This window comes from Dermacentor albipictus, chromosome 8 (assembly GCF_038994185.2).
Source record: "Dermacentor albipictus isolate Rhodes 1998 colony chromosome 8, USDA_Dalb.pri_finalv2, whole genome shotgun sequence".
Classification (NCBI taxonomy): Eukaryota; Metazoa; Arthropoda; class Arachnida; order Ixodida; family Ixodidae; genus Dermacentor; species Dermacentor albipictus.
Window position 1 is genome coordinate 112724217 of NC_091828.1, and position 16237 is coordinate 112740453.

Consider the following 16237-nt stretch of genomic DNA (forward strand, 5'->3'; position numbering starts at 1 on the left):
AAACCACGGACACAAGGAAGACAGACAAGGACAAGCGTCCTTGTCCGTCTTCCTTGTGTCCGTGGTTTTATTTGCGCTAAGCTACTACTTCAAAGCATATATCGTTTGGTGCGCGTTATACCTACGTGTGCTGTAAGGTCAGCGTTGCGCACAATTTCGAGCACTGCTTTGTGATGTGCCCAGCTATCCTACAGCTGGCCTCGGCAATGTAGCGGAGTTCAGTTCGCGGTGGGAGACGGGAGTGATATATGTCGCACCTGTTGGAGAGTGCGGTCAGCTCCAGGTACAGGTTTTAGCCTGTGTAAAGGCCACCCCGGCACAAAGCCTCCTGGACACTAAACGTCCTCCGCCCTAGTGTATACAGTGATGATCAAGCAGCCCTCAGAGGTGATCTCCGCCTGCCCTCGCTGCAGGAGCTTTCAGTTTTTTGCACGCACCCTAAGTGAGTGAGTGAGTGAGTGAGTGAGTGAGTGAGTGAGTGAGTGAGTGAGTGAGTGAGTGAGTGAGTGAGTGAGTGAGTGAGTGAGTGAGTGAGTGAGTGAGTGAGTGAGTGAGTGAGTGAGTGAGTGAGTGAGTGAGTGAGTGAGTGAGTGAGTGAGTGAGTGAGTGAGAAAATCGCCCGTGGCAGATGGCGTAACTGTTGTTTGAGCTAGATTGTACTCGCGCGAGAAATCTGAGTGCATGGTAGTCTAATCAACACAAGCTCACTAATTAACTTTTAATTAACTATATTACGGCACGCATTGCCATTAACGAATTGTATAGCCAGTGAGTTCGCAAGTCATAACCACTGCGAACGACTTCTAAGTACCGCACGGAGTGTTGCTCTGCCAACGCCACTTTACGGCGGGGTTACTTAGGCGCAAATAGGTGAAAGCTCTTCCTCTTTGGCTCGGGAACGGCAGGCGGCGCGGACGTCCTGCGCATGCGCCGATCCATGCTTCTACGAGACCGTCTCATGAGGCCTTCCCCGGAATGGACGAACACGGTCGTTGGAATGCGCCACCGTTCGCGTGACCGTACGCGCGAACCGCCAGGCGTTAGTGTCCAGCATGGGGCGAACATATTCGCTCGTTATCCGGTCGCGGTGAGTCGGACTTCGGCGATTTGTCGCGCGCCCATCGGCATGTTTTGTGGATAGCAACTCGGCTAGCGGGAATTAGTTTATGAAAGGTGCAATAAATGCCCTTGTGATTGTTTGCAATACTGTGTTGTCGTTCCTTTGTCCCAAGAGCATGGGTGAGAACCCCACACTGTTTGCACTATTTCCGGTGGCTTTTGGAGTTGCGCTATGTCGGGGATTGGCGAACATTAGCGGAGACAAAATTTGCGCGTCCTTGCGCGTGCACCGACCTTGGCTTCGACTAGACAAAGAAATTATTCACATATTTTTTTTTCTTTTAAAGAAAACACATGGCATATCTAAGGAAGTTCGGCAGCAAACTATAGTTGGTGACTAAATATACTCTGCCATATACACCTCACTCTCAACATGCATTATATATGTTAATTTGGATGCAGATGCACCAGTCTAATTACGTTCGCTCATTTCCGTCACATCAAAGCGAAATGTCGGCGTCTCTCGGGAACAATCGCAGCACGCAAGGCAAGTGCTGCATGCGGTTGTATTGGTGGAGCTATACAGTGCTCAAACCTTAAGCCTAGCACTCAGTACAGTCAAGCTCGTGCCGGCTCGTCTCTTTCAGTGCTGCGCACATATGCAACACGTGAGCCATAACAAAAATACGACGTGCAGAAATTGCGAAGTGTTTCCAGCGTACAATTCAATTACATACGTATATGCGTCCCGCACTCACCAGCTGTAGACGAGGATGACGCTGTACCGCCGGACCCTGGGCAGTCTCACGAGGTCCAGATAGCAAACCCTCTCAGCCTCTTCGTTCTCCTGGTTACGGTCACGTGGGGCAACCGGAGGTTACAGAACATTGGTTCATTTATCGTCACCGACACGTGCATCGATCGACGGGCTCTGACAATTGCACGACAGGCCGCAGCAAATTAAACTCTGGGGTGTTGCGACCCCGAAACCAAGATAGTATTACGAGACACACCGAAAGGGGCGGCGGGGGGGGGGGGGGGCGCACTCCGGATAAATTAGACCCCCTGAACTTTCTTTCCCGTCCACCCAATTTGCACGGTACGCGGGCGTTTTGTATTTTTCATTGTGCCCCGCCTCGTCGAAATGCGGTCGCAGCAGCCGCGGGATTCGGTCCCGCGTCCTCTGACGCAAAGCAGCGCAACACATAGAGCCGCTATACGCCACCACGGCGGGTGGCGCGCCGTAACCTGTATCGTCTCTTCAAACGTGCACTGTTACCTAGTTACATGCCTAGTTATCCAAGTTGGCGGCAAAGACATTCATTTAAGAACGCCACATTCCCAGTGGCCCATGCCTTTACCCAAGTTGGCCGCAAAGGCATTACAGGTCCTATAGCTTATATATAACAAGTGTCCGAAAGAGAAAGCGCATTCACCACCCGTTGTTTTCCGGCGTCAAACCGACCGACCGACCGATGTGCCATTGAGCCAATGTGCACCCACCAACCGATCGATCTACCACGCAGCTAGCCAGTTATAACGAAACCATCCAGTTGGCTATTTAGCTGTTTAACTAGTTATTCTGACGTCAGTCGGACGTTCCAAAGGCGGAGACCCTGTTTCAATGGCTGTGCATGCCGCAGGTCCACATCGAGCAGTAAAGCTTCGCTACCGAAACAGAGTTAGCGGCCGACTGACCAACATGCAGTTAGCTAGCCAACTCGCCATCTTGGAGGATTTATCGCGATGTGAGCAAGCCTTTTCTTTTCGTTTCTTTTTCTCTTAGAGCCGCTTAGAGCCGCGAAGAGTGTACTACGCACCCCACCTGCAATATCTTCTTTCGCAGTTGCCGCAGCGTTGAGTCCAGTTCCTGGATCTCGATGCCGTTTGCCGAGGCCGCACGCAGGATAACGCTGGCGGCCTCGTTCATCCTGTCGGTGGCCACCAGCCACCGGGGTGACTCCGGCAGGTACCTGCGTGGTATACAGAGTCCAGACTTAACTAAAACAGAGGCGAACATATTCGCTCGCTATCCGGTCGCGGTGAGTCGGACTTCCGCGATTTGTGGCGCACCCATCGGCATGTTTTGTGGATAGCAACTCGGCTAGCAGGCATTAGTCCATTAAAGGTGCAAAAATACCCTTGTGATTGTTTGCACTACTGTGTCGTCGTTCGTTTGTCCCAAGAGCACGGGTGAGAACTCCACAGCGTACACCAGGACCCTATGAAATCTACTCACAAATTACTTTTTTTAAATACATGCAACTGAAAGTTTTATCTTCGAAAGCCAATCTTTCTGTATTTTTCTTTTGTTTTTTTTCTGTTGTTTTTCTTGTTCTCTCACGGTTGAATTTCGCAAGTGGTATAAACTATGAGTTCTTCCGGTTCGTACCAGGACCAGATCAGCATGGCGATGAAGGGCAGCGTGATGGCCACCTGGATGTGACGCCAGTGCTTCAACACCCACACGGTGGCCGGCAGCAGGAAGAGGCTGAGGGCGAAACCCAGGGTGAAGGCGACCGCAGCGCGCGTTCGGTGCTTGGGACCGGTGACCTCCACCACTGCGTATTGCACACGGCCACGTGGGGTAACATGCGGAAGAGAGGTACGCGTTCCAATTCTATATAATGGAATATATATATTCTACATGCGGCAGAGAGGTACGCGTTCCAATTCTACATAATAGAATATATATATTCTATATATAATGGGGCAAACTAGTTCTACGGAAGCCCGCGAGGTGGAGGCAGGTTCGTGAAGGACAAGAAAGCAATCTACAATGTTTCCTACAAATGAAACGGTCTGCAGATGGCTAAATCAAGTAAAAAGGCGGACGTCGGTCATTTTGAAGGAGCACTGACACAATATTTTTACGATCCTTCTTTATTTACGTTAAACAATTGATCACGACCTCGGAACCCTAGAAAAACGCTTTCCAAGCCCCAGAGCCTACGAAAGGCGTACGAAAGGAAATGTACTTACACAGGCCTCATTATGTCTCTGCACGTACTGATCATCAATTCAAGATATTAGAATACCGCGTTAGAACTAATATTTATGCTTATTCATTCTTTGTTCGCTGCATTAGCGAATGGAATCGCCTATCAAGTCAGCAAGTCTGCTGTGTCAATGAAGATGGGTTTTTTCCATTTTCGACGTTGTAACCCCCCTGCTATAGCGCCTTCGGGCTAAGCGGGGTAATCATTGAATAAAAAAGAAAGAAATAAAGGGCGCCCTCTCTAATTTACTGCAATAGCTCTTCTACAAAACAATTCAGTTTCGCAACCGAAGAGGTGGTGTATGCGTCATGACGTCACGGCGAAGAAGGTTGTCACGTGGAAGCGCAACATTGTGACGTTCTGACGCGCTATCGCTGTGTACCGAGGCGCCACGCGACAAGTAGCACACCGAGCGACGGAGCAACTAGCCCAGTATGCCACTCTTTTAAAGAACTGCTTCGTAAAAGGACTAACACAGTAAATTATTTAGGTCGCACGCAGTGATTTGTTGTGGTCTCTGGAGTAATAACTCCAGAGCCCACTCTAGAGTGACTTTTTGTATGGTTTCAAGTCCAACGTAATATACGCTTAGTATCATTACACTATACATATATATATATATATATATATATATATATATATATATATATATATATATATATATATATATATATATATATATATATATATATATATATATATATCCATATATATATATATATATATATATATATATATATATATATATATATATATATATATATATATATATATATATATATATATATATATATATATATATATCCATCTGCCCGAAATATAAAAAAGAAACCTTTCGAGCGCTTCGCTGTATCCGACTCTTATCCGAGATGCTGTATCCGAGATTAGTCCTCCTGTAGACGTCGCTTTAACCGACGCATGCCTCTGTATTCTGTACCGACTCTACAGATGCTGCCTGCTCGTTCCGCCGGCCTTGTCATACTACGGTTGCTTCGAGACCCCGATGCAGGCTGCGTTGCTGCAGCTCCTAATTCTTCCGTTGACATTTCATATCGACCACGCAGCCGCACGAAAACCATTGTAAAGCTTCCCTTAAACAGATCCGCTATAAAAGAAAGATTGCTTTACAATTAACTGTTTTTGCTTTGTGTGTGTGTGTGTGTGTGTGTGCGTGTGTGTGTGTGCGTGTGTGTGTTTGTGTGCGTGCGTGCGTGTGTGTGTGTGTGTGTGTGCGTGTGTGTGTGTGCGCGCGCATGCGCATGCGCGCGAGTGCGTGCGTGTTCTCACAGAGGCAGAAGGAGGTCGTCTGCATCACGGCCAGTGAAATTCCCAGCACCACGCGGGCTGCCAGAAAGAGGCCGAATGAGGGCGCCACTGCGGTCACCAGGCCCGCCATGTTGGTGAGCAGGCAGGAGCCCACGAGCAGGGGACGGCGACCCAGCCTGCGACGAACCCGAAACCGAAAATTGGCTTAATTTTGTGGATCGTGGCCCACATTAAGCAACACGTTCAAGCGACAAGCGAAGGTACAAATAATAAGGAACGGTGCGGCACGTTCGTCGAGATCGTGAGAACACCAACTGCATCTGTAAACTGCGCATGGCTGTGTCAGAAATGTCAGCGTTTAAGTGCACAATAAAGAGCAAGACAATAAACAGCGAACTCGAAATCCCACAACGATCGTTCCCCATTTGCAGCAAGAGCTTTTTCATCCACTTTCATTTCCATTGGTTGTGGGGTCGTTCCCCACCTGCGGCAAGTTGTTTTTTCCTGCACTTAATTTCATTTGCATTTATTTATCGTTTCTTTACTTCTTTCTTGAGCACAAGCAATTTCCCCTATGTTCTTCTTGGTGTCAGTGTTTGTTGGCTTCTTATGATATGACTAATAAATATCGGGCCCCTCGGTCAACCCCCTTTCTTCTCGTTTAGCTACTTCACACACACAGTTCTTTTTCACTTTGACACTCTTAATTAGTGCTTCCAAATATCCGTCAAACCAGCTATCCCGTTTTGCCGAAGGGAAGTGAATCCGGTCTCGAAAATCGGTTGTCCTGATTTCCAGAAGCGGATATTCAGGATGTCCGGTTTAAATAACCGATTAGCCGGATATTCAAAATATTCGGACGCGAATATTTGGTGCTGCAAAAAAAGTCGCAGTTTCGCCCTATAGGCGAAGCACCGATTGGGATAGCAAATTGGTAGATAGCCGTACGAAGTAAGAATAGTAGTTTTATAGGCCGTATAAACTTGTAAGTATTCGCTTGCTAATTAAGTTGAGAATGATAGAATGTGTAAGCGTCACTCAACGAGGACGTAGAAAGATACATACACACGGAGACAGCGCTGTCTCTGTGTGTCTGTTTCTTTTTACTTCCTCGTTCGGTCGCGCTTACACATTCTATCATAAATGGAAACCAACTAGCCCGTTCAACGTGTTTTTTAAATTAAATAAACAAGCATGGTGTCACGCGCGCACAGGTAAACATGAAAACATCTCACTCAATGAGCGCGGAAACTCGCTGTCAAAATGCTGGAGTTAGGAACCTGTCAAACGAAGCTCTAGTGAAGTTTTAGGGAAGAGGTCAGTTAAATGCTATGCAATTGGTGAATGCGATGCGTATGATTGTATTTATTTTCATACTCTCCAAGGAGTAATGACACTAAAGCACGTCGTCGCCGGTCCGTTCTACCACGTGGCCTGTGATGCTCCCTACCACGTGACCATGACGCGCTACGTCTGGGCACACTGTCCACCCTTCCCTCCCCCGTTCACCGCCATCCAATCGTCAGCAGACGGATTAAGACGGTCGCATTACGGTCGGCCGAAATTTCCTTTCGTTCGATTTCTTTAAGTTCAAATAAACAACCAATTACTACTATTTTTGCATTCAGTTCACCTGTAACATCTTCTTTTTAATGGTTTAAAACTCGCATCAACTATTCAGCCCCCACAATTATAGCTCAAACACACGAATCTCGACGATTGCGCCTCAACTTGCGCGTTCGATCATCACCTGTCTCCAAGGGCCGAGCAGATGAAGCAGCCAACCAGCATGCCGGTCATAATACTGCTCTGCACCAGGGAGCGCATCCATGCACGTTCGCACACCAGGTCCCACTGCGTTAGGGAAGCGGCGGATGCGAGTCTCTGAGGCAAAGCTTGACCGGAACCAACATGAGTAGGTAGTTTCAAACACCCTGTACTCCAGCGTATATACTCCGTTTACGGATTGTACGGAGTACGTACGGAATATATACTCCATTTACGGATTTACGGAGTATATACTCCGTTTACAGATTGTACGAAGTATATACTTCGTTTACGGATTGTATGGAGTATATACTCCGTTTACGGATTGTACGGAGTATACACTCCGTTTACGTAATGTACGAAGTATATACTCCGTTTACGGATTGTACGGAGTATGTACGGAGTATATACTCCATTTACTGATTTACGGAGTACATACTCCGTTTACGGATTGTACGGAGTATATACTCCGTTTACGGATTGTACGTAGTATATACTCCGTTTACGGATTGTGCGGAGCATATACTCCGTTTACGGATTGTACGGAGTATATACCCCATTTACGGAATGTACAAAGTATATACTCCGTTCCGTGCTCAACAGGCAATGCTACAAAGGCGAGACTGCACACAATCCTGATCGAAAAAAACACTACGTCTCATACAAAATAAAGGTATAGGCATGCATCATATATAACCTCTGGACCGATTTGAACGATATTTGTAACATTTGAGAGAGAAGGTTAAATTGTGATGGCTCTTGGAAGAATGCTTTTCTTTTAATTAAGCATCTGTAATAATTTGCGAAAAATCCCGAAAGTTCGTGCTTGGAAAAAAAATTTAAGCACTAATTTTAGACTTCCGTAACACTTCACGAAAAACAGTTACCGCAATTGTGTAAATTGCAACTATTAGAGAATCTAAAGCGGACAAATTTGATATGCGAGCTCAAAGCTTACGTCAAATTTTACAGCGTCTACAAGAGTTTAGCAAAAATACCACTGACATATTAGTCGTATATTAGAGAGTTGTGTACGATAGATCAGTTTTATTCGCATTACATGTAATTGTGATGTATTTTATTCCTGAGTTGTATGGTTGTAAACATGATACCTTCCATTATGCAATTTTGCAATTTTTAAGAGTTTTTTCTAAAAAGATTAACGACCTAAACAAATATCTTCTTCGTTGCAGCCACTCAAATTTAAGTTTATATTTTTGAAGTGCAACAGACCTCATCAAAATTGGGGGCGTGTTTACTGATAAATATAATTTTTCCTTGCCACGTAACAATAGGTACGAGTTCACTAGCTAAAAGTTCCTCTTAAGGAATGCATTGTTATAATAAATCTGATGAGGTTGGGAAAACCAAATACAGTCGACTCCCGTTAATTCAGCCTCGGTTATATCGAATTTTTGTTTAATTCGAACACATCGGAAAGTCCCGGCAAGTAACCACATATTATTATGGAAGGAAAACCCGTTTAGTTTGAACGCGATAACGTACCGCTTCGGTTAATTCGGCCTCCACTGGGTCCCCATCGTGCACGTACCACTCACTAAAAACTTGGAAACGCTAAAAATTCCGCAGACGGTGCTATTGCTTCTCCAGACGTCGACAGTGACGCTAGCAACCTCTCCTGTAGTGTTGATGACGTGTTTCGCTGTGTCCTGGGCGATGTCTCTTTTGAACATTTCGTCAGCGCCGACGACAGTGTGGAGGTCTGTGAGCCACTGGTCGACGTTGACATGTATAGTTGCTGTTACACTGCATTGAAGTGGTCTGTCGATAATGACAGACTACTTGAAGCAATAAAAGCAATTTAAATTCGTTCATGTCGTAATCGTTTGTTTACTCCTTTCGGATAATTCGGCCACGTGTGTCTGTCCCACAAAGGTCGCATTAACGAGAGTCGACCGTACCTTCTCATGATGAGGATGGCTGGTAAAAGAAAGTGCGTCCTTCACAGCTGTAACGCTAGCTGCGCAATGATCGTTCGAAATAATGAAACGGGATGCGCACCACAGAGTTTTCTATAAAATTACTAGAGGAAACTTTCGTGCTAGTGCCTACGGGAAAGATGTAGGTATGGCTCTTCAGCGCAAGATGGCCTTGTACATGTATTTGCCTAAACTTCACCCTGGTTGCTTCAAACGGCTTTGTGACTTCGCAAGCTGACCACTTTCAACAACGTGTGGCGCCATCAATGCAACAATTCGTAATGATTGCAAATCTGCGCACAAACTGTCTTGGTTTATTTTTTTTTCTAGAAAACTACTTGTGCTTGTAAACTTAGAAAGATAAAGCGTAATCGATGAAGTCACAACTACGTTTGAAGCCACAAGTACGAATATGAGACAAGTCCATGGAATAACCACCGTTCCCGTTGTACCAAAACAATCGGAGTGCCGGGATTCCTTCCAGCAATATTTGCAGAAAATTCTACGTGATGCACGGTTTCGTGCCGCCTCTAAGTCTGCTGTGCGATTGACGTACACTCATGGTTACCGGAAAGGCAGTTTGCTTACCTCTTGAACCAGCGTGTGGCCCGAGAAGCAGTTCCCGTAGTTCCACGTTTCGCACGAGACAAAGGCGCCTTGGGTGGCGACCAGCCGGCCACCAGTGACCGTCGTCGGCCGCCTCAAGCAGGCGCTGCCTCCCAAGCCATCACCTTCCTCTGGATACCGAGAGTCACGTGACTGGTTCGAGGAGCTCCAGGAGTCCAACGTCGTCGCATTGCTGGTCGAGGCCACGTGGTCGGGATCAGCGCACCAATGGTCGATGTCTGGCGCAATGAAGCTGGACACGACGAGGTGAAAACCCATGAAGGTGCCTCGAATAAGGCCGAACCAGAAGATGTTCTTCTGGAACTTGCCGTAGTCCCCGATGACGCCGCAGATGTCCATCTTGTGCAAAACCTGTAGCGCACCTCCCTGAGGTTGTCGCGGGTGTAAAACAGTTACACCGAACCCGTGTACACCAATGTGCACACTTTACTACAAGATCGTTTAGGCTTTCCCGAGTTCTCGTTCCTCAACTCTCTGGCACTGTCATTAACTTAGATTCTCCCCTTGTATTCTGCGTGGCCACTTGCGCCGTGTCACTTCAATCGGTTTGCACACCGATTCATTCACGTTCATGTCAGACACGTCAGGTTTAGAGTCCGTATGCAAAGCCGGTCAAACACCACATCCCTCAGCTTGAAGTTCTCGGGTAGATATATAGCTTCGGCGTGTCACGCTGTCTGCCCGCTTCTAGGCCTGAAAACTGGTTGCATACACTTGCCTCTCGCGTTGCCGTCCATACTAAGCCTAGCTGACAGCATCGTTGAGCTGTTTTTTAATTATTCATCTTACACAAAAGCAAGATGTACACATGATGGTAATGCTGGTCATCTGTCAGATACGGTGATCACCTTAACTGCAATTTCGATTTTTTTAAAAAATGGGAATGCCAGAATTCATTACCTGGTTTTATAACCAGTCTTGAACTCGAGTCACAGAATGCTGCCTGTCGTTGGGCTTTAGAACTGCCGTCGCACCAGGCTTTTCGAAGGGTCTTTCGCGTCTCTTGTGAGAATGAGAAGAACAGGGAGTTGTACGTATACACGCAAGGTTACGTCTTTTGTCGCGCTCCAACCTGTCACGAATAAGGTATCGCTCATGCTGGCGTAAACGCATTGTTTCTTCTAGTTGCCCTGAGTCCCCCCCACTTGGTTCAACGTTTGCGGGCCATTGTTCAATAGCTCCCCGGTGCCAAAAACGCGTCGCGACCACCCGAACGAGACCTTCACTGTGTGGAGCGCATCGGGAAGGAGTGTGTGTCTCTCATTTTATACATTCAACGTCGGCGTCGCTTCTGAATTTCGCCACGGGCATACGTACGAGTCATGCAGAATGTTCCATAGCGAGATCTGTGAAGCTATCACCCAAGTTAGATCGCGGTGGTTTTGTGGGGAGACAGCGAAGTAAGTACACACGCCTAAGTTTTGATGACCACCAATTCTGTGCACTTTTCTTTGCAGTTCTTTCCCACTTTCCCACCACAACCCTTTATTATACTTGTTTTGGGGAAATAAAGATTCATTCATTCATTCATTCATTCATTCATTCAGTCATTCATTCATTCATTCATTCATTCATTCATTCATTCATTCATTCATTCATTCATTCATTCTCCGGGAATTGTTCACGGTCTCGGCTTTGAGCTGGAGTGACGGTTACGTCCTGTGACGAGAGATCTACTCTCACTTTTCAACAGGCGCTCCCCGTCCGCCACTGAAAAACTATCTCGACGAGCGAAGTCAGCGAAGAAATGAGCGTCTATATATATCCGCGTCGTGTACGCCTCTGTTAGCGTATGCGTTAATTCGGGCCGGTAGTTTCACATGCCGACGGCTCCGGAATGTGTTACGCGTTGGTTAGGGCTATATATAGTTTAATCCCGCACTCGAAAACAGCGCCAAAGACACGAACGTCGTCTCGAACATCGGCTGATGCTATGGCTGGTGTGGCATTCTTAACAGTATATATAGAGCAACAAGGCGGTAGAATGAAAGACGTGAATACACCGCAGCTATAATTTAAAACTGTCTCGTGATCGATGCCTCCGTTGTATAACATGAAGGAAGAGGCGCGAAGAATACAAACAAGCAGACAGTTTGTCACAGGCCACTACTGAAAAAGAAACATTGTTTTTTTTTTTTAATGCAAGGTTTTCGTTGGAGACTTCAGATCAATTTGGGGTTTGTGGGACCTGGGTATCTGGCCAGTTTCGTCTCGTCAAATGAGACGTTTGAAGCCTTCTAGTGTACGTACGACAATGACCAAAGACAGTATACACTGAGTTAGCATATCGAGCACTGAGCTATTATGTACGCGGAAATAATAATGCGTAATTGGAGCAAGAAAGGCCAAAATCATATCGGGATGCTCTGATTCTCATTGCACGCGCCTTGAACTGGAACCGGAAGTGTGGCTTGACTCAACGAAAAAAATATGGGCCGATTCCGCAGCTAGCGCAGTCTAGAAATGTGTGATGATCCCGAAGGCAGTCCATACTAAACAACAAATCGCATAACGCACGAGTGCGCCAAGAAAGACCTTGTCTTTCTTCAATGTCAACCGCGGTTGACTCACGTTTTGTTTTTGTTTTTTATTATCTCAAACAAGGGAGCAGACGGACAGCAGACGCAAATCTCATTTCTGCTATTCTGCTTCGGCGGCTTGTCCAGTTTCTCTAATCGACGCGAACGAGCAAGCAGACGACAGAGCGTCTTCTGGGCCGCTTTCAACTTGTATATGCAACGGGGGCGTTGACACGCGGCGTTGCACAATTTTACCGGTATGGCCAGTCCAGACTGGCGTGAGCGTGATGACATGAGTAGAGACATATACGCTAGGGCTGCTTGTCACTGCCAACCTAGTTTAACCGCAGCCCGAATGTCAAAGAAAAACGGGGGTGCAACCCACCTCTTTCGACAGCGCGCGCCCATCGAGGTCTCCGAAGGATAAACCTCCACGCACGAATGCCCCACCCCCGTAACACACGAGCGGGAACAGAAGAATCCGAAAATGACATTGAGGCATCGTCGCTTCACGCTCATGTTTTTTCCGGCAATCAGACGTGGAAAAGGAAAAAAGAAAAGAGCCCTTGCTTCGCAGCTTAAAGTGAACAGGAAAGAACTTCTACACCTGTCGATTGCGTTCCTTCGAGACACTCTGTTGACCAACGTTTAGGGAGACGTGCGTGGAATCAACGTATGTGAGATGCTTGGGCGAAACAGTTGCCAGCCAACTTGAAGGAAGGAAATAACGTATATAGGAGTGAGCGTTAATTGCGCCGCGCAGCCAATCTTGTAAGCCAACCTTGCAAGCCAACCCTCCGCGAAGCCATCCCCTCCCTTTCGCTTTTTCTCTCTCAAAAAGCGGTGGACTTGACCTCGTGCTATACCGGTAGATGTTAATCTACACGCACTTGTTCGGGTGCTAGCCTTGTTTGTGTCCATTGGTGCGCAGAGTTGAGGTCATGGTCACGGAGTAAAAAATTGGAGGACGCTTAAGCTTCGCCTTCAAGAGTGGGACGCGACAGCGTTCCCGTCGACCCGCCAAGGGGTATAAGACAATGCGCTACGCACAGCAATCACTTACGATGCGCCCCGCATCGGACTTAGCGCCCACCTATCACGCGGTGAACGTCGAGCAACGCAGCGTTCGGCGCGACAACGAAACGTGCGCCTGAGCGAACGAAACGAACCAAAGAACTCGGTGTCTCGGAGGGAAAACGATCTACGCGAACGATCACGCCAAACGTCGTGATCGGCACGGGCAGAGAGATAGTAATCTAAACCGGAAGCACGGCGAAGCGTCGTCAGGGGAGAGGGAGTCCCGCGACGCGCCTGGCAGCGGTCCCAATGCGCGCGCGGCGCGCCTCCTGTCGGGGCAGCGCCGTACATTGAGAGGAGGGGGTCTTCTGTGTTTGCCGCAAGATGGCTCTGCGTGTGCGGAAAGCGCAAAAGAAATGCAGCGGAAACGCACTTCGCAACTCGTGTAATTGTGACTTCTGTACGTTACATGTTCATAATTACCGATATACACCGCAGTATAACTTTCCACGGCTGGTTTCGAAGGCAACACCGCATTCACTAGAGGCGCGTTTGCACCGCTTGGAAGCATCGAACTCGTGGCTGAGTGGTAGCGTCTCTGTCTCACACTCCGGAGACCTGGGTTCGATTCCCACCGGGCCAATCTTGGAAGTTGCTTTTTATTTATGAAGAGCCTGCCGTGATTTATCGCTCACGGTCAACGCCGCCGACGCCGACACCCGACGCCGACGACACCGGCTTTTCTGCGACACGAGCTCCTTAACGCTATCGCGTTAAAATATGCGGGAACGCCAAGCCGCCTATCTTGCAGTGTGTTCGGCGAGGCCAACTAATATGTCCCAGCGATAACAGGCGCCCAGCATTCCACCGTGTTCTCTGCCTCGGCTCACCCCCTTTCTTCTCCGTGGCTTTCCAAGGTTCTCTCCTCCCTTTCCTCCTTCCTTCCCGTGACGTTGACGCCAAATATTCGCGCTATGCGGCAGTCAAGTCGAGAATCGAGTGTATTGAGAGATATCTCAATAAGATGAAATAATGAGTGGCTGGATGACGCGCTTTCGATGTGATCGCCGCTTCAAACGGTATATCATTGAAATTTTGTGAATGTGTCCTGCGATGGGCGCTTCATTTTCAAAAGCTGCGTTTTTGAAGCTACCGGATATTGTTATAGAATCCTTTTTTTCCTATATATACATATTTGCGTTGAGAGCGTGGATCATTTATTTTACTGTGACTATAATGTCTTCCTGTATCATTTATATCGTACACATTGCAGTAAAACTTGACCTTTTCTATCCCCCTCCCTCCCTCCCTCCCTCCCTCCCTATATGATGCCCTAACGTGTCCACTGGGTACTCAAATAAATTATTTCGAACTAGAAATTACCTTGCGTGGCCGCGCGTGTTGTCGTCGATACCGCCGCTACAAGGCCGCGAGCGTCGACCACAGTGCGGTCAACGCTCACTCGATATTAAGATAACACACGAGGACGTGCATCTCTTCGGTCATTCGTTGCAATGTATGCATTTATCCCCTTCGTTGTAACGTGCGAGCGCGCCAGCCGTCTGGTGCCGTCTGTCGCACCCGTTGTCTTTCGGGATAAGTGTTACCTGAGTGCGGCTACATGCAGTGGAAGACAGTAAAACTTGTACCGCGACTTGATCGCGTGTTGTGCCAACTTTTCCGGGCTTCGATTGACTTCCACGTAATTCGCCCTCCTATATAGTTCGTTCCTTCCTCCATGCCGGCCCAGCACCTCAAGAGAACCTCGCCTGTCACACCGCCGCAACGACATAGACCGTTTGTCTTTCTTTCCCGTTTCGGACAATCAAACACCTGTCGTTGATGTGTCATGGCATCAAGAGAGAGAGAAAATAATGCAGAGAAAGGCAGGGAGGTTAACCAGAGGTAGTTCCGGTTGGCTACCCTGCGCAGGGGGAAGGGTTAAGAGGGTTAAGATTTAGAAGCGGCCGTGGTAACGCTTCCTAACGCATTTCATCCTCGTATCTTATTTACATAAGCTTCGCGGGCCCCTATATATAGGCCCATTGCATAATGCCGACAACTCTGCGAGCGCATTGGGCTTCCGGCGCCATTATACCCTTCACGATGGATGGCATATATATAGACGTGCGGGCGAGCGCAGGTAGTAGGGAGTCTATTAGGGAGTGGGCAGGGAGTAAGGGAAGCAAGCGCGTAGGGAGTATTTGGGCCACACGGGCTCTGCTACAGTCCGTGGCGGCCGTTCGCTCGTAAATTTCCCGCCAATTGTAACAGTTAAGTTGCAGCTAAAAGAAATGTGTATGCAGTGCACACGTGACTATATAGTTACCCGCTTTTCACATTTGTGAGTTACAACGCCGTCGCGGGCTGCGTGTCACTGGCCTACAAATTCGTATATATATATATATATATATATATATATATATATATATATATATATATATATATATATATATATATATATATATATATATATGATTGGTTGCTACAAGCTGACACGATCGTGTGGCCGAATACTTTGTGCCTGCAACAAGGCCACTTCGGCCGTGCTGTGTAGACGACGGCACTGGGTTGCTACGCAACAGTGGTACTACGTAAGATATATTGCCGCACGTCGCGCTTGCTGTTTCGTGCAACTTGCTCTTACGGAATCGGGAACGACTTAAGACTGGGCGAAAGTCGAAGGGCGGACGTGGCGGTTCGTTCGCAGGTCTGTCCTTCACGATGGTGGCAGGACGCCATTATGTGCGCGCAGGGTGGTCGACATTATGCGAGAGGGAGATTCGGGGTATTGTGCGAGGGCAGTACATATCCCAAACGTTGAAGTACACGAGAGCGTATCAAAAAGCGAGCCAGGCAAGAAAGACGGACAGTGACAACAAAAACGCTTGATATCAGGGGTTTGACGAATAGTAACATTTTTGTGGAATTGAATGCAATTCTATTGCATTCTGTTGAATGCTATTCAACGCATGTTTACAGGAGGTATTCAGAGACCTGGAGTGGGAAGAATTAGGGATAAAAGTTGATGGAGAATACCTTA

At 47.5% G+C, this 16237-nt stretch overlaps 1 protein-coding gene across 7 annotated transcripts in view; it reads right to left on the reverse strand.

The window, feature by feature from the left end:
* LOC139049043 (solute carrier family 22 member 3-like) overlaps nt 1–16237 on the reverse strand; it is a 41592-nt gene that overhangs the window by 13940 nt on the left and 11415 nt on the right. For 4 of the 7 annotated variants that reach the window (XM_070524155.1, XM_070524150.1, XM_070524151.1 and 1 more), the window contains 6 exons: nt 9620–10024; nt 7075–7178; nt 5346–5500; nt 3452–3620; nt 2885–3032; nt 1818–1906 (listed from right to left, as the gene is read on the reverse strand). In XM_070524155.1, the coding sequence (XP_070380256.1) occupies nt 1818–1906; nt 2885–3032; nt 3452–3620; nt 5346–5500; nt 7075–7178; nt 9620–9997 (1043 nt within the window). In that variant the 5' untranslated portion in view covers nt 9998–10024. Of the gene's footprint in view, nt 1–1817; nt 1907–2884; nt 3033–3451; nt 3621–5345; nt 5501–7074; nt 7179–9619; nt 10025–10558; nt 10661–16237 lie in introns of all 7 variants that reach the window. The other 3 variants (XM_070524154.1, XM_070524153.1, XM_070524156.1) reach the window with 2 other exon arrangements.